We start from the raw sequence: 23,085 nt of genomic DNA, 5'->3' as shown, positions 1-23,085 counted from the left end.
ATCTCACATTTTGGTGAGAGGAATGCTTATGTAGCAAGCCAACTAACCAATGAATAAAACCCCACAGAAGGGAGCAAAATAAACGTTTCAGCCACATAATGTAATTCCCAGGTACTTTTTTTTTTTTTTTTTTTCTGCCAGTCCTGGGCCTCGGACTCAGGGCCTGAGCACTGTCCCTGGCTTCTTTTTTCTCAAGGCTAGTACTCTGCCACTTGAGCCACAGCGCCACTTCCGGCCGTTTTCTATATATGTGGTGCTGGGGAATCGAACCCAGGGCTTCATGTATAGGAGGCGAACACTCTTGCCACTAGGCCATATCCCCAGCCCCAATTCCCAGGTACTTTGTCAAAGTGTTACAAACCTGCTAAGAAATATGGAATAGAGGGGAAAATTCACGTGGATGTTAGAGTAAAGGCAGGTGTGAGTGGGTCCAACAGAAGGAAACATGGCTGCCAAATAATTTGAGTCCATTGACAAGTTCGGCCTGGCCCTAGCCATCGCAGGAGGCTTGGTGAACTCTGCCTTATATAATGTGGATGCTGGGCACAGAGCTGTCATCTTCAACCGATTCCGTGGCATTCAGGACATTGTGGTAGGGGAAGGGACTCACTTTCTGATCCCTTGGGTACAGAAATCAATTATCTTTGTCTGCCGCTCTCGGCCACGTAACATACAGGTCATTGCTGGTAGCAAAGATTTGCAGAATGTCAACATCACACTGTGCATCCTCTTCTTGCCTGTTGCAAGCCAGCTTCCTCGCATCTATACTAGCATCAGAGAGGACTACTGATGACCTTGTGTTGCCATCCATTGCCATGGAGATCCTCAAGCGTGTGGTAGCTAGCTTCGATGCTGGAGAACTGATCACCAGGGAGAGCTGGTCTCCAGGCAGGTCAGCGATGACCTCACAGAGTGAGCAGCAACCTTTGGGCTCATCCTCGATGATGTGTCACTGACACATCTGACCTTCGGGAAGGAGTTCACAGAAGCAGTTTAAGCCAAACAGGTGGCTCAGCACGAAGCAGAAAGGGCCAGATTTGTGGTTGGAAAGTTTACATTCCCAAGAACAGTGTGGTAGTGTTCCCTTTTGGCCACATGTCTCAGCGCATCCATCATTGTTAAATCCCACTGTGAATTCAGGATACAAACTTCATTTTATGAAATATTCCTCAAAAAACATCATTACAGGGGTAGGGATTCATTATCACCATATATAATAAGGACATTTGCTGAGGCTTTTCATTTTGGTGATGACTTTTAATATTTATTCATAGGTGGACCACTTACTCTATTAGTCATTCATCCACATTTGTACTTGGATCGACCTAGTATAAAACCAATGAGTCAGTTTTCAGGTGAATGTTCTGGATCACAGAGGTATCTTCTGAAAATTATTGATTAATTTCCTTAGCAGGAAATACAGGAAGACAAGGGTAATTTGTTCCAAGAGTACTGTGCGCATGTGTGTAAATCTCACAATGGAACTCCTTCTAAATATAATTTGTACTAACTCAAAACAATAAAATTATCAACAATCCAAAAGAATTACCGTTTTGGTGATGGTATATAAAAATTAGAAATTGGAGATACCTCCAATAATTAAAATGACCTGTTCCTGTAATGCTAGCTGATTTTCTTGAGTTGAGCTAGCTGTGGCACAAAAGCCCATTAACCTTCTTATTAGCCTACCTACAGGAAGCCAGAAATGAAGGTGTGGCTCAAGTGGTAGAACAATAGCCTTGAGAGAAATGGCCAATCAAGAGTGCTTATCGGGCTGGGGATATGGCCTAGTGGCGAGAGAGCTTGCCTCGTATACATGAGGCCCTGGGTTTGATTCCCCAGCACCACATACACAGAAAATGGCCAGAAGTGGCGCTGTGGCTCAAGTGGCAGAGTGCTAGCCTTGAGCAAGAAGAAGCCAGGGACAGTGCTCAGGCCCTGAGTCCAAGGCCCCAGGACTAGCCAAAAAAAAAAAAAAAAAAAAAGAGTGCTTATCCCTGCAATGCCAGTGTGTGTGTGTGTGTGTGTGTGTGTGTGTGTGTGTGTGTGTGTGTGTGTGTTCTAGTGCCCAGATACTGTCCTTGAGCTTATTTTCTCAATGCTTTCTTCCACTTGATCTACAGCTCTCCATCCTGGTCTTGGTGGTTCATTGGAGATAAAGGGCTTACAGAATTTTTTGCCTGGGCCTGCTTGAATCCTTCATCTTCAGAGAGCAGTCTCCTGATTAGTTAGCATTACAGTCATGAGCCACCAGCCTACAATAAGAATTTTTTAATTAAATATCCTCACCATATAGGTGTTAGCAAAAGAAATCTCACATGACTCATCTGTGAGAAAGGAAATTTGTTTGCAGCATTTTAGTAAAAACTTGTACCACTTACTCTGCTTAATTGTATACACATGACTTCACCCTCCCCAATGACTGCTGGGATGGGGGAGATACAGGGATGCTGTGAAAATGTCACAGCCCTGGAAAGTAAGGAAACCCCAAGCAGAAAATGACCTCACAGTAGATGCAATATAAAATAATGAAGGAAAGCTGGTTTTGGTGCATGGGGATGGGAGGTCAGGGTTGAGAAGACAGAGCACATGCATGTGAGCACCCTGAGTTCCCAAAGCCATTGCCCATCCTGAGGGGCAGAAACAGTAAAGGGAAACAATGTGATGATTTACTTACTGCTTGTTCTGTTCATCACCAGGAGCTTTGTCATTACTGCCATCTGCTCCCAAAGTGAAGAGAGGGAAAAACTCAGCAATTATCACATCTCCATCCATGTGTACTTGGTGCTTCATTGTAGAAAATCAGCTCATTCCAGCGAAGCAACAGACAGGGAGGGGAAACTGGAGAAGAAGGAGGGTGAATATCCAAAGGCAAATCCCTGAAGCATCTGCCAAGGTGAAATTATCTCTGGAAGTGTGGCCCCTTGTGTCACTATATATATGCATATATCTTTGCATAGGTGCACAAGAGTCTTTTTATTGACAGAGTTGTACACTGTAGCTACGTTTCATGGAAGCCTCTTGTGAATCCCCAGAAAGAATGTAAAACCCTTCCTTGGGGCACTCCAGCTGTGGCCTTGTATGCAGTAGAAAAAGATGAGTTGAACAACATGATTGCAGTTTTTCCTTCTGCGTCACATGTGCTATGATTTCCTCCAAGACCACAGATAGTGAGTCCCCAGGCATGAAGTTATCTTTGATGTATTTGGTCCAACATCTGTGTCAAGAAACTATTTGCATAAAGTCATTTGTGATGAGCAACTAGATTGCATCAGAGGAAGTCACATCAGATACTCAGAGAAATGGCTGCATAATAGCTTTGCCATTTGGAGCGTCAACCAAAGTTATTAGGGAATCATACCCAGATGGTCAATTGACACATCTAACTTAAGAGCCACAAAACATTACTATTTGATTTAAGCGGATTCCATGAGAATTTCGTGTACAGAGGCCCCCACAAATGCATCCATTTACTATTGCCTAAGGAGGCAATGATGCTGGTCAAACCAACAACTACATGTCAATAAGTCAAGGTCAATATGGAAATTGTGTTGCACATTTATAATCTAAATTTTCTCCTTCATATAGGTAATTTTTGCCAGACTTTCTACATAGATAAATCAAGATATTTTCACGATGTATTTGTCTGAGAATATATGGTAGTAATGGATGGATTTCTAATCTATCCCAAGCCTTAATAAACGTTACAACCAACATGTTTTCTGCTCGTCAGAATATGTTAGTCCCAAATTCCATGCAAACAACTTAATGGCCTTTGAAAACAGAGCTACTTCAGAGCTGTAATATACTCTGTAATTCTGAATGAGATTGCAAATGGTCTATGAAAAGAATGTATTCATTACATTTATAGAATCTCTATCACTGCATTTTTAAATTCTTACTATCATACATTAGCTCTAAGGAGGGCAAATATTTATGTATATCTATCTTTCTCTCTTGTATCTAAACACAATGGGCTTTAGTCTCTCGAGGTAGTGGCCATGCTTCATATCATAAAGCTTTTTGTACTTTCTTGTGGAACCTACATACAGATTTCCCTACTGCATGCATGGAATTTCATGACTCAAGTGTAACTAAGTGCTCCATTTCCCTTTGTTCTTGGCAGTATTTGTTCTTAGCCTTCTTCATATACATTGTCACTGGAGTGAAATTAAATTCAATGTTGGGGAGGAGATGATGGCTGAAAGAGAACAGAGAACAAATTCATATCTGTCCAAGTAAGCAGAGTTTTAGTTTCCCCTCAGGCTTTCCACATCCAGGAAGTCCGGCCCAGTAGGCGATAATTGTTCAGAGATATACAGCAAAGAAATAGGGAGCAGAATTAGAGGTGGCAACAGTGGTAGCCTAGCTCATGGGCTTTACCTGTACCTTCAGCATGAACTTAAGAAGCAGGAATTGGAGCCCACAAACCAGCCAGATACAGCTGGACATAGAGAGACAATTCATCCCATCACAGAGGGTCTCAAATACCAAGGGGAAGTGTGAATGCTTCCCCCTCCAAAACCATCTGCCTTTCTCCCAGAGAACAGCTTCTGGAAGGGCATATCTCCCACCAAACTAGACAAATGCCATTTTTGAAAGTGGCCAAGAGGCTGTCAGGCCCCTGGCCAGAAATCCTAACCAGAGAGCAGGGCCATTTTTGAAAGGGGCAAAGGGATCTGATTCCACACTCCAGCTCTCTCTGGTGACAAATTGAAGGGCCACACAGGGAAGGCAAACCTATTCCTCAGCAGTGAGTCAGGACAATCTCAGCATTCCTGCTAAATTGCAGCATGGCTATTGGGTAGTTGTGCAGCTTGGAATTTCAAAACCTAAAGCCTCACTGGAAAAAAAAAAAAAAAAGCTGGAGAGGTCATAAAAGCTGAGGGTGATTTCAGGCTGGCTTAAGAGCAGGATCTCAGAAGCTAGCCTCCCACATACCTGGGAAGGCTACTGACTCCAGATATGCCACCCACAGGCAAGCACTCTGAAGTGGTTCCAGGCGGCAGATAACAGCCTCCCCTTACTCCTCTCCTGCTCCTGCCTAATCTAGTCTTGGAGGAGACTAAAAAGACCTGGAAAGTGAAGGGGAATCTAGAAGGATTCTGAATCCAAATACTCCCCAACCCTATGTATGTACACTGTGTAGATGCCAGTGATAAATACCACAGATGCCTCCTAACTGTGAAACAAGGAACTCAACTCCCACCTTTCTAATGCTGCCCAGATCTTGGTCATAAGGAATGTTGATCACTGAAGAGCAATCAAGGACTGTGATAACAGACTGCAAGTGGATATTGGGAAACAAAAGGTCCACCCACCAGAAGTTAGTCAACACTCAGCAGATACTGAACATTTGTTCAAAGTGTGAGTGCCAATTCTAATCACATGGGGCTGCTTCCTGCTGGTGAAGCCTAGAGAATAGAGCCTGGGAAGTAGGTGCTCACAGAAGCACACTTATGGATTGATGCCAACACCGGGAGTTTTGAGCAATGGAGGTCCTGGCTTTGGTTGGCTGTATCATTTGTTCTGCCTATGGACAGAAAATAAACTGACAAAGGAAAACAAAAACCCCCAAAACCTCATTTCCATTTTTGCTGTTTATGTTGATAAACATCATTTTATATGACCTTATGATCCTCTTCCAATAATATCATACTTTGTCTTAGTGTGTGAATGTCTAGAGTGTTGTGTAATTATAATGTCCAAGTGAACTCTTCGGTCTTTTATCATCCAGTGTGTTCACTTGTAGGTTGATACAACAAATGAGGGAAAACATACAACCTATATTTCTTTGCATCTGGCTTATTTTGCTTGTTTAATGTAATTTTCCCCCATTCTTTCCATTTCCTTATTAATGGTAGAATATCATTCTTTCTGATGGAAGCATAGAATTACATTGTGTGTATTAACCACATTTTCTTCATCCATTCATCCACTGAGGAGCATCTGGGTTGAGACCATATCATATCAATGGTAAACAGTGTTGCAATGAGCAGGGCTGTGCTGGTAGCTTCAGTTGGCCTGGTTTGTCAACTATTGTATAAAATGTCCAGAAAAGGAATTGCTGACTCATAGGGGAGCTTTATATTTAGTCTTATGAGGAACCTCCATACTGCTTCCCAGAGTGGTTGTACAAGTTTCCATTCCCACCAACAGTGTAGTAGTAGATGTAGCCATGTTGGCTACATTGCCTCCAGCATCTGTTACTGATAAGTTTCTTGATAATGGCTATTTTGACTGGGGTGAGGTAGAATCTCAAAGTTGTTTTGATTTGCATACCTTTTGTAGCCAGAGATGTTGAACCTTTCTTCATGTGTCTATGGAAGTTTCTTCTTCTGAGAAGTCTGTCTTTAAGTCTTTAGCTCATTTATTAATTGGATTTTTGTTTCTTTGACAATTCATTTTGGGGGTTTAATCTTTGAGTATATTAATTATTAAGTATATTCCCAATTCAAAGCCCTTGTCTGATGTACATCTAGTAAAAAAACAATCTTCCTCCTATTCTATGGGCTTTTCATTTGTCTTGCTAAGTATGTGCATTATTATGTAGATACACTTCAGGTTGATGCAATATCATTGATCAAGTCTGAAGTCTATGTTTTTTTTTTTTTTTTTCCTGGATCTTAAGAAGTTTTGTCTGGTACCCAGGAACCCTAGTGCTTCCCCTACACACTTCATACATTTGGCTTCACATTGAGGTTTTTAATTGATTTGGAATTGATTCTGGTGCAGGGTGATATATATATATATATATATATATATATGTATAATTGTATATATGTATATATATGTATATTGTGTGTATATGGATTTCCCTTCAGCTTTTTGCCTGTGTATAGACAATTCTGCCATTACCATTTATTGACAAATCTGTGTTTCTTTTATCCAGTGCTTTTGGCTTCCTGATTGATTATTACTATGCTACATGTCTGTGAGATCATTCTGGGTCTTCTATTCTGTTGCAGGAGTCTGCATGCATATACTTATGCAGTATACTATTGACTTTGTACCATGACTTTGTAATAGAGATTTAAGTTTGATATACCTCTGATACTGTCCTTCCTTCATAGAATTCTTTTGCTTTTAACAGGAACAAAGACAATAACCACCTGATCATCTCAATTAATGTAGACAAATTATTTTACTAGATTCAACAGTCTATAAAAGAAGCTATGGAGAATGTAGAAATCCATGGAACATTCCTCAATATAATAAAGATTGTAAAGGTCAAACATACAACCAGCATTATACTTAATGGTTCAAAGAAGAGAAATACAAATTACTAAACAAAGTACATTATAACAAGCATATGAAAACATGGAAAATTTTTAAGGAAAATATTAAAGAATTGTATTGAGGATTAAGCAGCATTATGATGTGCAGGCAGGATTTAAATGTACTTTAAAATTTAGAAAATTATCCATACTTCTAGTTACTCAGGAAGGAGAGGTCTGGTAATCCTGGTTTGAAGGTAACCTGGGCAGGAAAGCCCATGAGAATCTTATCTCAGTTTAATCATGGAAGAAAAAAATGGGAAGCTGTGGGTCGAGTGGTTAAATACCAACATTGAACAAAAAATCCAGGGAGAGTATGCAGGCTTTAAATTCAAACCCCAAGACTGTAACCAGAAAAAAAATAGGCAACTGATTGAAAAAGCAAAAATAGAAAAGAAGGTGACATAAAAAATGTACTGGTGGAGAAGATGGGATAAGTACAGAGAAAATTGAAATAACAAAAAATATAAAGAATAAAATTTAAATTTACATGTCTCTAGATTAAATTTGTTACTGTAACCTTACTAGAGAAATGAGTAAGATTCACTTATTCATAGAAGTTATTATAGCAATCTAAACTAATACCTAATAAAGAAAAGGAATATATCTAATTAAATGTGGAAGTTTCATCTTAAGAACACTTATTTCTCCCAGTATGTGTTTTGCCCCGGAAGCCATGCAGAACATTTCTCTCTGGCCTCAACAAGATGATGTAGCACTTGGGGGCAAAAATGCAGCCCAGGAGCCCTGCACTAGAGGCCAAGATGGAGAAGACCTCAACAGCCACCATGACCTTCCCCTTGGCACTGTGGTAGACTGGCAGTAAGGTGAGCCACACACTGCAGAACACCAGCATGCTGAAGGTGAGGAACTTGGCTTCATTGAAGGTGTCAGGCAGGTTCCTGGCCAGGAAAGCCACAGTGAAACTGGTCAGGGCCAGTAAAACCAGGAAACCCAAGACACAGTAGAAAGCAGTGAGGGAGCCACTGTTACACAGGATGATGATGAGGCCATGTTCAAAGTGGGCATCAGTGTCAATGAAGGGAGGAGAGGTTCCCAGCCAGATTCCACAGAGAGTCACCTGGATCAGGGTGCAGATGAGAATGATGAAGTTAGGAGCCCCTGATACCAGCAGCCACCTTATCTTTCTCCCTGGAGAAGTGACCTTGAAGGCCAGAACCACAGTTACAGTTTTGGCCAAAACAGCGGAAACAGATACAGTGAATGCAACTCCAAATGTGGTTTGCTGTAGAATGCAGGTGACTGTGTTGGGTTGGCCAATAAAGAGCAAGGAACAGAGAAAGCAGAAGATGAGGGAGATGAGCAGGATGTAGCTGAGGGCCTGGTTATTAGCCTTGACAATGGGGGTGTTGTGATATTTCACAAAGATCCCAAGAACAAGTGCTGTGAGTGTAGATAAACCAAGAGCCATGCAGGCCAAGGCCGTACCCAAGGGTTCTCCATAAGCTAGGAAACTTTTACCTCTTGGGAGGCACTGGTTTCTCTGTGTGTTGGCATACTGATGATCTGGACACTTCACACACTGCTCCATATCTGGTGAGGAAATCAAATAACTGTTAGTCCCTACTCAGAACATAAAAGGAAATAAGGAAATTCCCCTACAGAGATAATTCCAACATGCCAATACTTACTAGCATGAAGTAAATATTACCAAATGTTACCAGAAATGTTGAATATTATTTCTATGTCTTTATCATGTTCTCACACTCCTGCCCACATTCTCTTTTTTCAGTCTGATTGGAACATTTTTTGTTCAGTGAATATCACAGATGATATTTCTTGCCATCCTAAAATCTTCACAATTGTTCTCAGCACCTTTTCAAGAAGCCACAAAAATACTGAGCCTGATTTGACAACTGAAATACCTCTTTCAAAATCATAGATAGTAAAGCTTGCCCTTCCCTCAATATCTCTTTGCAATATAAATAAGAGTACTGTGACCTTTTCCTAACATTTTGTATTTGTCTCTTCCTGCTTCTGTAAAGTGGTGGAGGACAGAAAATAAAATCACTGTTTGAAGCTATAAAAATCATGCTATGCAAATTACTTGTTACTCCTCCTAAACCCAAAGACACGTCTTAGCACTTGTTCTTTTGCAAGAACAAGGCCTAAGAAACAAAGATGCACACGTTGATATTTTCATTGCATTTTAAAGGTACTTTTGAGAAACATGAAGACCTTGTATTTAACAATGCTTTGCACTTTATACGATAGCAATTAAATTACATAAATGAGAAGTTGAATAGAACTGCATACAGGAGAGAAGAAAAAATTTAATCCTATTCGTAATTTAGAGCTCATGCTTATCTGTTTTTTTTTTTTCAAGAAAGTTTACCATCCTTGTTTCAACTAAATGGCTAAGTGAAGGAAGCAAGAAGTAGATTCTGCAATCGTAATGCAGGACTTTTCATTTGCTTGCATATATTGGGGCACACTCCAGGAGAGATTTTGAATGTCTCCCGCAGACATGAACTGACCTGTCTCATTAGCAATGTCATCTTCTGAGCAGGGAGTGCAATCAAAGCAACAGGCAGCCTTTCCCTCCTGTGGGGATTTCCTGAATCCAGGACCACAACTCTCACTGCAGACAGAGTGAGGAGGCTGTGGGAAATATGATAGGTATCAGTAACTGTGCAGACTTTGACCTAACATTCCAAGATGTTCATTATTTTAAAGAATTGGATTATTAAGCATAGTAATTTGATGCACATATACCCAGTCAGAAAATTGAATTCTGCTATAGATTGCTTATCATGTAATGCCAAATGGCTTCTGAGCTCTAGCCTTGATCTCTAGTCTGTTGAGCTACAGAGAAGTATGAAACCTTCAAAGGTTAGAGATTAATGGCAAGAAAGTAAATTTTATGGGCCATTACTATGGAGCTTCATTGAATTGATCTTCTCTAATATTCATCTGTGAAATTGTGAAGAGCAAGGAGGAATAATCCTGTTTGAAGCTTTAAAATTATGCTGTAAATAATGCCACGATTTCCCTTTTGTAGGTTTAGGAGAACCCCATACCCATCATATTTTCCTCTTACCTTTCCAGTAGCCATGAAGTGAGAATCCCATCACACAAACTCTTTAAATGATTCTCACACTTTGATGAAAGGAATGCCTAAGTAGCAAGCCAATGAACAAACTCCACAGAAGCGAGGGAAATAAAGCTTTCAGCCACGTAATTACTTAGGTACTTTGTCAAAGTGTTAGAAAGCTGCTAAGAAATATGCAATTCATATTTCAGGCCAATATTGCAAATGAACATTAGGGACTATTAATTTCTTTTAAAATTTTGATACTTATCCTACAGCTTCAAAACAGGATGTTTACACTGTGTTAGGGCTTGATCCACATCATAACCGAAGCTTTTAGGTAGTCCATTGATATGAGTCTCACAGATTTTCCTGTCAAGTCAGGCTTAAACTGACTTATATAATCTTAGATCTGAGGATGTCGGTCTCCTGAGGATAAATGATTACAGGGATGAGCTACCAGTATCCACTTTGCTTTGTTGGTGGTTAAATGAGCAAAAGAGTCTCAACAGGTGTTCGTGATTGAACTGACTTCAAACCATGATATCCACATCAAAGCCACCTGAGTAGGTTATATTTCAGGACTAAATTTCTGGCATTCAACCACATACATTTCAAGGGTGAATTTGGCTTACTTATATGTCTTTAAAATCATTACAGTTAAACCCAACCCACCTCTGTGGTTCCTATGGCCCAGTCTACCATATCTTCAGATAAAGACAGTTGATGCGCATATGGAGAAAACATTCCGACTTTCAATTTAAGTTCAAGACCTTCTGGAAAAGTCCAAATGTTTACAATGTCATACTCTGCTTCCAACTTTCTTTTCTCATCCCAAATCACTTGATCTCCAGCAGGATTGTGAAATTGGATGTTCTTCAGAAAACCATGCAGCTAAAAGAGATTCATCATCTTACGCTGAAGTTTATTCCAGAGTTAAGATAAAAAATTTGACCTAAGAAAAGCTTCTGATTGCCTTTAACTTCTGATACAGAATTCAGGAGAAGCCAATTCCATGTAAATAGTCATGAATGAGACGTTCTCACTTGCCTAGCTACAGTTTGACACAAGCTCATATATTATGAATGTCTCCAGTGTGTGCTTCTTTCATGATTAATACCTAAAGAATGTCACTTAATACTAATACCTAAACTATGTCACTTATGAAAATACATTTAATTTCCTTCAGCAGGTCATCCTTTGCTTTTACGTATGAAATTCATAGGGAGGGGCTGGGAATATAGCGTAATCCTCAGTATCACATAAACAGAAAAGGCTGAAAGTGGCACTGTTGCTCATGTGGTAGAGTGCTAGCTTTAAGCACAAGTAGCTCAGGGACAGTGCCGAGGCCCCTAGTTCAAGCCCCAGAACTAGCAGAATAAAAAGAAATGTACAGGAAAAAATTGCACTTACAGTTTTCAGAACATCAGCTATGAATATGTTGAGGTCCTTTGTAAATGAAAGAATTTATAAAATATAAAATTAATTTTGTCCTTGTACTGGCCTGTTTTTCCTGAAGAGCATATGAACACATGTCTAGAGTGCCTCACGGGCATTTAAACAATTAAAATTTCTTGGGTTTGGGGAAAATAACTGAAATATTAAATTTTACATTGTAAGAAAACCATCTAAGAAGAGACTTTGCTCACTGTATGTTCCACCTGAAACAGAGGTCTTACCTGTGCAGGGGAAGGCCTTTGCTCCTTTCTGTTTCCCATTGTTTGTACTTCTGTTTGATAAAGAAGCATCTCATGGAGAGCGTTGGCCACAGCATACACAGCGTTGTATATATTGTAACTGTCTGCAGACATGGATATGTCAAAAACATTCCCAGACAACCAATCCAAAGAGGCATCATGAGGACAGTTCTCCCACATGACACAGTCAGACTCAGAATCTGAGCAATTAAAAGAGAGAAACCACAGCCAAGCAAGGAAGAAGTCTTCCGTGTATTTGGAAGGGTTAACTGACTTGAAAAAATCTGTGAATCCAGAAACATCTGGGTGATGGTGTAAGAAAATGAGAGGGACATGTAATGAGCCTAGCATGAAATATCTCCTCCTTGTGGTTAACTCCCACTGTGAGTTCATGATAAAAACTTTGCCTTTTATGAAATAGTGCTCAACACAAATCATTAAATGTAGTAGGAATTCATAATCACCATATATGATGAGGACATTTGCTGAAGATCTATTAATTGGGTTAGTAAGTGCCAGGAATTTAAATGACACAGAATAGTGTGAGAATGCTAGCTCAAAGGCTATACAGACTTTGTTCTTGACCATCTCTTCTTTCAATTCAGGAAGAATCCACAAACCATTCTCATCTTGTAGTGTTAACAGTCCCACCCAGTTCCAGCTGAAGTGAAGCAGTAAGGAAACCATGGCAGTGGCTATTAGTGTGTCCTTTGGAGCCATCTGATAGAGAGCAGGAAACTTGTTATGATCACTCAGGGAACGATCAAAAGGCCCAAAGGTAATCTAAAGGGAATGAAAATCGGATGTTCCATGAATGAGGATATTACTATCCATACAGTTTCCATCATGATGTGCAGTATATAACAAGTTGAAGTAGATGGGAACTATGTTTTTTCTTTTAATATTTAATAAAAAATATTTTTGGTCAGTCATGGGGCTTCAACTTTGGGGCTAGGTGCTCAAAGCTAGCAATCTACAACTTTAGCCTCAGTGCCACTCTTGTTTTCTGGTGGTTAATTGAAGAGTTTCACAGACTTTCCTGCCCTGGCTGGTTTGAACCACAATCCTCAGATCTCAGCTTCCTGAGTAGATAGGATTACAGGCACCAGCCCCCAGCAATAGAAAATAATTCATTTTTTTACTAGTCCTTTGGCTTGAACTCAGGGCCTGGGCACTGTCCCTGGCGTCTTTTTTCTCAAGGCTAGCGCTGTCATTTGAGCCACAGTGCCACTTCTGGCTTTCTCTGTGTATGTGGTGCACAGGAATCAAACCCAAGGCTTCATGCATGCTAGGCAAACACTCTACCACTAAGCCTCATTCCCAGCCCTATAAAATAATTTTAATAGTTTACTACATATAAATTTGTGTATACAATGCATCTTGATCTTTGTCACTATTCCAATCAGCTTTCCCCATCTATATCAATCCTACACATTCCCAGTTTATTGTTTTATTTTTCCAAACATGTATTCTCTATTTCTTTGCCCCTTTGCATATTCCCTTAATATCTACACCCCTCAGACAATATATGCTACATTTTTCTTGCAATCATTTTTATTCTGTTAGTTGAGGGAGGATATAACAAGGAGTTCCAAGCCAATGTGTTCTATATGGATAAACTTTTTTATATGCATATTAATGTGTATTGATGTGATCCATATTTATTTTGTAGTTCATGTTCATATTTTAGGTTTAACTTTCACATATAAGAAAACCCATGGTACCTTTCTCTTTCTGAGGCTGACTTATTTCATTCAACATATCTTGTACCTGAGTGTGTGTCTGTGTGTGTGTGTGTGTGTGTCTGTGTGTGTGTTACAACTGTAATCCTAGCTACTCGGGAGACTTATGACATATGAAACTGTAAGTCCTCTGTACATCACTTTGACAATAAATAAAGTAATTAAAATTGATAAGGTTTAAAACTTCAAATAATTCATTAATCTATTTTAACTTTCCCATCATCTTTGGTGAACAATGGGACTACATTTCCCATTACCTTGAATTCCTACGTTTGAGTATCTCAAAATGTTATAGGTTCATAAGTCCAGTCTCTTCACACCATTCAGTTCTAACACCTGTAATGGAATCAAATGAGCTTTAAAATATATATCTCTACTCTTCCCATACTCACCTGTGGAAACTTGTAGAGGTCCAGTAATGTCCCCATTTGGGCAGATGTTAATCCTGATGGTCCTGTAAGGACTGCTATAGACTTGCTGTCGCTCATACAAGAGTAGTTTGGAATGTTATAGTTCCCAAAGAGGCTCATGAAAGCATTTTTGAATGTTTTCCAAGCTTCAAATTGAACATTAGAGATATCAAACCCGAGAGTCACGTTATGTAAAAGTGCAGGGTTTTTGTTGATCTCTTCAACAGCAAAAGTCAAGGCCAAAACAAATTGGTAATTCTTGAAGGTAAACCTGGGAAATGAGCATTGAAATTTAGGATGACTATTTCAGAGCTTATTACTTTGATGAGTTGAATGCTTGCTTCATTTCCAATGAGTATGTTAAACCAATACCCCCTATTGTGATGAATGTGAATGTAGTGTCTTATGCTTAGATAAGGACATGAATGAGATCCAGAAATTCTGCTGAAAGAGATCTCCCTTACTTTCCTTTACCACGTGCACCTCAGCAAAAATCTCTTGTCCTTTGCATAAGGATAGGCTTTCACACGACACCAAATATTTTATTGCCTTATCTTGTTGTAACTAGCTCCAGCTGTGGGAAAAATCCTGTGTTTTGAGTGATTCAGTCTACATTATGATGACATCAAGTATGTAAAAACTCAACAGATATGATCTGAGCTGAAGAATCATACTAGAAATATAGTATTTAAATGCTGTTTCCCCGTGGTAGACATCATGAAGCAGATACGTCAGATATATTAGCTAATTTTAAATGAAATACTTGCAACATCCAGTTTTCTTAAAAGTGTTGCAAGAAGAGAGCCTAAAGATTATTACCATAATGGTTCCCATGGAGAAAGAATGAGTGTACATTTTCATTCATTGCCTCTTTTTGTAAAGTTCTTCACATAAATGCAATGAGAAGTAGAGGCTATTCATTTTAGAGATGGCTCTTCATATATATTAATAGGTATTCATTTATACCTAAATCTATCTCAGTATAAAACAAACTTGCCAGTCTACATGTGAATGTTCTGAAACACAGAGCATCTCCTGAAATTCACTGCTTATTTTTCATAGTAGTAAATATAATAAGATGGAGGCAAATTTGTTCCAAGTGTACTACATGCATGTATGTAAATATCACAATGGCACCTCCTCAAAATATAATTTGTAGTAATTCTAAAACAAAATAAAAATTATGGAAACATAAGAAGATGTTAAATGAAATGAACTCCATGTTACGGAAAGGAGTTTTATATCACTGTTGTAATTACTTTCAATATGCCATGTGAAACCATAGCTTTTTTTTGTTGGTGATGATTGTCTTGTATCCCCTGCCTGTGGTTGTCCCTGCACTATCACTGTATCTCATGTAAGGACCCAGGATACTGTGTATACTGGTATTCGAACTAGGGAAGTGAAAGGGAATATCAAAATCGAAAGACAAAGGATAAAAAGACAAAGGACTCCAAAAGCAATACTTGCAAAACCATTTGGTGTACATCAACTGAACAACTCATGGAGGGAAAGGGAAGGGAAGGGGGGAATGAGTGAGGAGGTCACAAATTGTACAAGAAATGTACCTATTGCCTTACATATGAAACATAACCCATCTGTACATCACTTTGAAAATAAATAAGTAATTATTAAAAAAAATTCAAAAGAATTGCAGGTTGGATGATGGTATATAATAATTAAAAAGTAGGGATACCCCACATGATTAAAATTACCTGTATTGACACCAGTGATCAATAAAAGACAAAGCCAGTTGGAGGATAAAAGCATATTGTCATTGTTATTCCCAGTTAACCAACCTAAAGCCAGAAGTGGGCGTGTGGCTCAAGTGGTAGAGCACTACCCTTGGGAGAAAAGGCCAGTCAAGAGTATAAAGCAAGCTCAAGACTAATGACTCATACCTGTAATGCTAACAACCTAAGAAAGCTGAAAAGGAACAGTGAAAATTAGAGTCATGGGAGAGAAAAAGGAATGTAGGATTAGGTATAAAACGGTTATGCATAGAGACGGTGACTATAATCAAAGTACATGACATGGAATGGAGAGCTACAAAATGAACCAGATAGTTGGCACAAATACCAGCTTGTATAAAAGTAAAGGAACATTGCTGGAACGTCAGTGGATAGAGAATTGAGTCAAATATTTAACTTAATAATATCTAATGGCAGTGGTCCATTGATATAAGAAAGAAGTCATGAATAAATACAGCTATTTGTTTTCAATACCATACCGTAATTCTTAATACCCAGACCATACTTCTCTTCCTATCTGTAGATAGCTAAGAACATCCACCAGCTGTAACTGTAATACTTAATGCATCTATCTTAGTACATTAACAAAAAGACACAAACATATTTTGGGAAAGCAAGAGAAGGAATCTCAGCAAAACAAGGGTAGATAGTAAGGGATTAAGTCAAATACACTACCCCAGGCACAGGTGATTCATGCCTGAAGTCTTACCTACTCAGGAAATGGTGATCTGAGGATCTTGTTTTGAACCCACCTAGGGCATGGATGTCTGTGAGACTATTAATCCCCATTTAACAACCGCAAAATGCCAGATGTGGAGCTGTGGCTCAAGTGGTAGAGTACTTGCCTTGAGAAAAAAACAAAATCTCAGGGTCAAGTGCCCAGGCCCTGGGGTTCTGGGACAAGCATAAAAGAAAGATAAGCAGAAATACCAGTGACATATGAAATAAAGACATATACCTTCTACAGCAAGGATGGGAGTAATTGTATCCCAGCCATCTCAGCTCCAAACTGTGGGCAGCTACCTCAGGATGCACTTGTCACACAAGCACTTGAAAAATAATTAAAATGATGGAGGCAATAACATTTTCTTTTGTGACAGGTAAGGAATATGCTGCTAGAATATCTTGAAGTTCCCTATAAACATTTTTCTTTTTTTAATTTATTTTTTATTTTTTATAGTTAAACAACTTTATTAACATAGTCAAGCAGTGAATAAAATTCACATTAATTATGTCACATCATACAAATGTAAATACAAAATTACTTCAGTACAATATATATTCTCTGCATGATCCAAAATATTTGGTGGCCCCAAAAATCTCTTTAAAATTCAGCAGCTTATCAAAAATTAAAACTGTATTCTATTTAAAATGAAGATCTGTTAGCACAGAGTTAGAGTTCAAGAAATATCAATGTAGTACAGTTTGAGAAATTGCAGAAGAATATGTTTGAAGGACACATTCTAACATAGTGTGACAGGTACAGGAAACATCAGATTTAAAGCTTTTAAGCATAACTCATACAACTATTTCTTTACTTTTCTTTGCATAGCCATTTCTGAGACCCTCTGCCAAGGTTTTTCATGGGCATGAGTAAATCAGAACACACTGTGGGCAGATAAAATTCTCTTTTAAGGGATCTTTTGTAATGCCTGCTTACGTCTGTATTGTACCACTTATCTGACATGAAATAATTCCACAGTTCTTAATTTTAGAGTACTTTTCTACAGTAAGACAGAGAGAGAGAGAGAGAGAGAGAGAGAGAGAGAGAGAGAGTCCTACCACTTGAAATCAGAGACCAGATACTATCCTTGAGTTTATTTTCTCAAGGCTATCACTCTATCCCTTTATCTAGAGTTTTCCTCCCAGGTATGGGTGCTTAATTGGAGATGAAGATCTCACAGATCTTTATGCTCGGGCTGTCTTCAAATCCCAATCCTCAGAGATCACCCTCCTGAATAGTTAGGATTACAGTCATGAGCCAGCAGACTACAATAAGAATTTTTATCAATATCCTCACAATATAATTGTTAGCAAATAAATATTCTCAGACTGCTCATTTGTGGGGAAGGATTGTATTTGAAGCCTTTTAGTAGAGAACACATGCCACTGACTCAGGTTTTTAAATAATAACAGCACTTCTGCCTTTGTAATGAGAACTGGGCTACAGAGATACAGTGGTGCTGAAATAAAGAGAAGAGGTTACCTCAAGTTCTCTCCTAGTAGCAGGCAGAAAATTACTCTAGAATAGATGCCCTATAGCATAATGAAATGGAGCTGTTTCTGGTGCCTAGGGATGGGAGGTCAGGATAGAGAAGATGGAGAGCATTCATCTATGCAGCCAGAGTTCCTACAGCCATGTCCCATCCAGAGAACCAAACACTACCTGGAAATAAACTGCTGAGCTACTTACGGCTTGTTCTGCTCATCCTTGGAAGCATCACTGTGACTTCCCTCAGTTCCCAAAGTGTAGAGAGTGAAAAACGCAGCAAACATCGCATCTCCATCCATGTGTGCTCAGTGCTTCATCGTAGAAAAGCAGCTAGTGCCAACCAAAGACGTGAGAAGGAGGGGAAACTGGAGAAAAACAAGTATGAAAATCAAAAGGCACATCCCCAAAGCATCTGCCAAGCTGAAATTCCCTCTGGAGGTGAGACTCAGTGTCTGATATATATGTGTGTGTGTGTGTGTGTGTGTGTGTGTGTGTGTGTGTGTGTGTGTGTGTGTGTGTGTTCATATACCGTTGTTTAGGTGCACATCAGTCTTTTAATTCACATTGACATTAAAGCCTCTTGTGAATCCCTATGAAGAAGGTGTAAAACTTTCTAGGGGCTCTGCATATGTGGCTTTGTGTCAAGGAGAAAAACATGACTTGGACAACATGTTTACAGATTCTCCTTCATTGCAGGTGCTGATTTCCTCCAACGTCCTAGATAGTGAGGCCCCAGGGATGAAGTTAACTTTCATTGATGGGGTTGAAATCTGTGTCAAGCCATTTGGGATGATGCAACTGGACTGCATCAGAAGATGTCATGTCAGATGCAAAGAGATATGGCCACAAAAATATCTTTGCTAGTGACACATCACCTAAAGTTATTAGAGTATCATACCCAGATGGTCAGCTCACACATCTAAATTCTATAAAAGACGTAGAACATTACTAGTTAATTCAAGTGTGTTCCCATGAGAATTCTGTGTACACAAATGTGTCTGTTTACTAATGCCTAAGGGAGGCAATGATGCTGTTGAAACCAGCAACTACATGTCAATAAGTCAAAGTCAATATGGAAATTCTGTTGCATGTTTATATTCTCAACTTTCCCACTCAAGGAGGAAATTTCCTGTTGATTTTAATGTAAGATATGCACTTATTTCCTTTTTCTTAATATTATTCCCTTATGGTATGCCCCCTGCTGTCACTGTATTTGATTTTTGTTCCTTGGGTATTGTATTTACATTTATCTTAACTAGGGAAGGGAAGGGAAACAACCAAGTGGTGAGAAAAGAGACAAAGGGCAAACCAATGCCACAGCAATATTCACAAGACAATATGTTGGAAATGAACTGTACATCTTTGGGTGTGGTGATTGAAGGAGGGAAAGGGGAAAAACATGAGCAAGGGTAACACGTTTGACTGGAAATACACTCACTGCCTTATGTAGGTAATTGTAACCCCCCTGTACAAAGTAGTAAATATGCTTTTAGGTACCAAACACACGTACACATATTGAGGATAAAACAACAATAAGATGTAACATAGGTACATTTTATCTTAAAATCTTCATAGCTGCCATAGTAGCCTATGGTAGAGTCATTTAAAAACCTACACTTAAAGAAATGAAATAGTTCAGGCTATCTTTCCTGTCACCGTAAATAGATTTGCAAACATATTTAAATTTAAAAAAAAGGTAATTTTTGCTAAACTTTCTATATACATAAATGAAACAGTTATGTACTTGTCTGAGAAAATGGGTAAGAGATGAAATTCTGCTCTATTACAAGCATTAATAAATATTAAAGCCAACATTATGTCTTCTTCTGGTCACACTATGTTATACCCAAATTCCCAGTAGACACCTTAATGGGCCCTAAGAACAGAGCTACTTCAGAGCTGTGATCACACTGTCCTTTCTAATGAGATTGCTAATGATCTATTAAAATGGCATATTCATTACGTTTTACAAGTTTTTTGTCACTTAATTTTTAAATTCTTATGATGATATGTTATACATACACACACACACACACACACACACACACACACACACACACACACCCCTTAGTCCTATGATGTAGTAGTGCCCATGCTTCATATCATAAAATTTTATAAAGATTCTTTTGGGACCTACATGCTGATTTTCCTACTGCATGCATGATATTACAAGAATCATATGTAATTTTTCCCTTTCTCTTCATTCTTGGCAGCATTTGTTCTTATTCTTCATAGACATTGTCACTGGTGTGAGATTAAATTCAATGTTGAGGAGGAGATGATGGCCCAAAGAGAACAGGAAACAAATTCATCTCTGTGCAAAGAAGCAGAGTTTTAGGTTCCCCTCAGGCTTTCCACATCCAGAAAGTCCTGCTCAGTAAGCAATAATTGTACAGATATATACACCAAATAAATGGGAGCAGAATTAGAGGTGGCAACAGCGGCAGCCTAGCTCATGGGATTTACTTGTACCTTCAGGATGAATTTAAACAGCAGGAATGGAATCCCACAATCCAGCCCATCAAAGCTGGACATAGAGACAATTCATTTGATCACAGGGGGCCTGAAATACCATGGGGAAATGTGAGTGCTTCCCCCTCCCAAACCATCTGGCCTTTCTCTCAGAAAACAGCACCTGGAAGGGCATACCACCCACCAACCTAGACAAATGCCATTTTTGAAAGTGGCAGAGAGGCTATTGGGGGACCTGGCCAGAAATCCTCACCAGAGAAGCATGGCCATGTTTGAAAGGGGCAAAGGAATCTGATTCCCCTGCCCCACACCTCTCTAGTGACAAATGGAAGGCCCACACAGGAAGAGGCAAACTTTCATGGAATTTTTATAACTGAGACTTGAAAAAACTTACAACCTAACTGCTATTATGTCATTATGGACATTATTTGCTCAACCAATCTGGTTGCCCCTAAGCACAATGTATGAAGGATTTGATGGCATATTGTATACATTGTTAAAAATGCATGCCTGCCTGCCTGCCTTCTCTATCCTGTCTTATTTAATAAAACTTTATGTAATTACTGAAATCAATTAGAGTGTGTCCGACAACTTTTCTTTTTCAATGTTTTTGTGGCTACTTTTAACTTCCTGATTATTCATATACTTTTTAGAATCAGTTTCTTGATTACTTTTTAAAATAGCATTACCAAGCACCAGTGGCTCACATCTGTCAACCTAGCTACTTAGAAGGCTGAGATCAGAGGATCACAAGGTGAAGCCAGCCACAATGGGAGAATTTGTGTGACTCTTATCTCTAATTAACTACCCCCAAAAAGCTGTAAGTAGAGCTGTGGCACAGATGGTAGAACATGCCAGCCTAAGTAAAACAAGGTCAAAATGGTGCTCCAATCCTGGGTTTAAGCCTCAGAAATGGTGCATGCATGCTCAGGCAATCACATGTAAGCTATGTGTCATTTTGGGTAAATTGGTATCCTGAGAATTTTGACTCTTCATATAGGATGCACTCCAAGTAACTAGATCTTTTCTGATTTCTGTCATTTATACTTTCATATTGTTGAAGATATTTTGTTGAATTCCTTTCTAAATATTGCATGTTTGAGGTCCAATTTTAAATAGTACTCTTAAAATACACTGCCAATGACCAGTTAGTAGTCTCTAGAAACACAGTGTAATTTTTGGTTGTTGTTGATGCTTGGCTACCACAGTTTTGCTCAGCTTCTTTCTTGGGTCTAGCAGTATGTTGATAAGTTCTTCGGGGTCAGCTCTGGAAATATGTCATCTGAGAACATAAGCAAATTTTTTATTTACAAAATGTGTACCTTTTGTTTTGGTTTCTTTTCCTTTTTTGTCTTAGTACACATGCTACATTTGCCAGTCCAACATTGCAAAGATATAGTGAGAATAGAAATCATCTCTTGGTTTTGATCTTAGAGCAAAAATATTTAGTCAGTCATCATTCTTTCGCTTTTTGTTTTTATAATATTTGGTAGATGAACACTATGATGTGTTCTTTTATTGCTTTTTTAAATAGGGTTTTTCAGTTACTTTTTATGAGTTACCCTTGGCCACAGTCAGACCACTTTACTGGTGTGTACAGGAAAGCATCAACTGCAGTGCTTTATAGGTATCTCTAATTACAACTATGATTTCTTCAAACTCTCAGTGGAATGAAGTCCTAAACATCGACTGTAATCTCTCAACACCCATCCAGTTGGATTAATGTAAACTCAGAGGGGGAAGAAGTACAGAAAAACGTTATCTTCACAATTCTGTTAGCTATTACCTGGGCTGAAAGGGTTATGATGCATACATGACTGCTTTCCAACGTAAAATTTAAAAAAAAATTGAAAATAACAAAACTGCAATGACATTAATCTTTCCAAGCGTACATCAGTTTGATAATAAAAATTTGAGAAAAAAAAAGAGAATTAGAAACATGCATTTACTGCCATTGAAAGACTGAGGCTTAGGAATACAGTTCATGTTGACAAAGCAGAAGAAGATTTCGGTGGAAGATTCACCTACTGGCATTGAAGATGATTCTGTGTGTCTTTCAGAAAGAGCTATCACTACTTAAGTGGAAGATTACACTAATTAGCATATGCAGAGAAGAAAAGAATATCTTAGAACAGGCAGCTCTAATGTGGATAGCATCAAAGCTGAAGGGCATTGCCCATTGATTTCTTCCAACATTGTGAACTATGTAATAAGAGGATTATTATTACTTTAAAATAAAATTCACTAATAGTATGTATAAAAAAAAACTGCAATGACATTAATCTTTCCAAGCGTGGTTCAACTTGAACATTAGAGAACTTAAGAATTCTAAAGACGGTATGCCACCACTGCACCAGAATTTCTTTCATCATTCCAACAATTACAGGGAATTTTTTTCATTTTCCTGAAATTAAAGCGGAATAAAATATGATTTTTAAATTATGACAAAAGAACAACTACTTATCCAGAGAT

The 23,085-nt window shown here is 38.7% G+C and overlaps 1 protein-coding gene and 1 pseudogene across 1 annotated transcript; one reads left to right on the top strand and one right to left on the bottom strand.

Annotated features, from left to right (window-relative positions):
- Nucleotides 1–445: 445 nt before the first annotated feature.
- Nucleotides 446–2,883, top strand: LOC125345607 (annotated as a pseudogene).
- Nucleotides 2,884–7,908: 5,025 nt separating this feature from the next.
- Nucleotides 7,909–18,440, bottom strand: LOC125345606 (vomeronasal type-2 receptor 116-like). Its single transcript, XM_048337690.1, has 7 exons — nt 18,343–18,440; nt 14,161–14,479; nt 12,672–12,809; nt 12,009–12,407; nt 11,005–11,223; nt 9,776–9,899; nt 7,909–8,831 (listed from the first exon to the last, which is right to left on the bottom strand). The coding sequence occupies exons 1-7, from the start codon at nt 18,438–18,440 to the stop codon at nt 7,909–7,911; spliced, it is 2,220 nt and encodes a 739-aa protein (XP_048193647.1).
- Between the last annotated feature and the right edge of the window lie 4,645 nt (nt 18,441–23,085).

Source organism: Perognathus longimembris, unplaced genomic scaffold, assembly GCF_023159225.1.
Source record: "Perognathus longimembris pacificus isolate PPM17 unplaced genomic scaffold, ASM2315922v1 HiC_scaffold_5933, whole genome shotgun sequence".
NCBI lineage: Eukaryota > Metazoa > Chordata > Mammalia > Rodentia > Heteromyidae > Perognathus > Perognathus longimembris.
Note: the sequence above shows the minus strand (reverse complement) of the source record. Positions and strands in the feature narration are given on the sequence as shown.

Excerpts from the sequence above, each read along its gene's own strand:
- LOC125345606 (XM_048337690.1), bottom strand. The coding sequence starts at position 18,440 with ATGGATGGAGATGCGATGTTTGCTGCGTTTTTCACTCTCTACACTTTG. Across the intron at positions 14,480-18,342 it reads AAGGATGAGCAGAACAAGCC|TCATCCTAAATTTCAATGCT; the intron begins GTAAGTAGCTCA and ends GCTCTGAAATAG. Across the intron at positions 8,832-9,775 it reads TGACATTGCTAATGAGACAG|ATATGGAGCAGTGTGTGAAG; the intron begins GTCAGTTCATGT and ends TTTCCTCACCAG.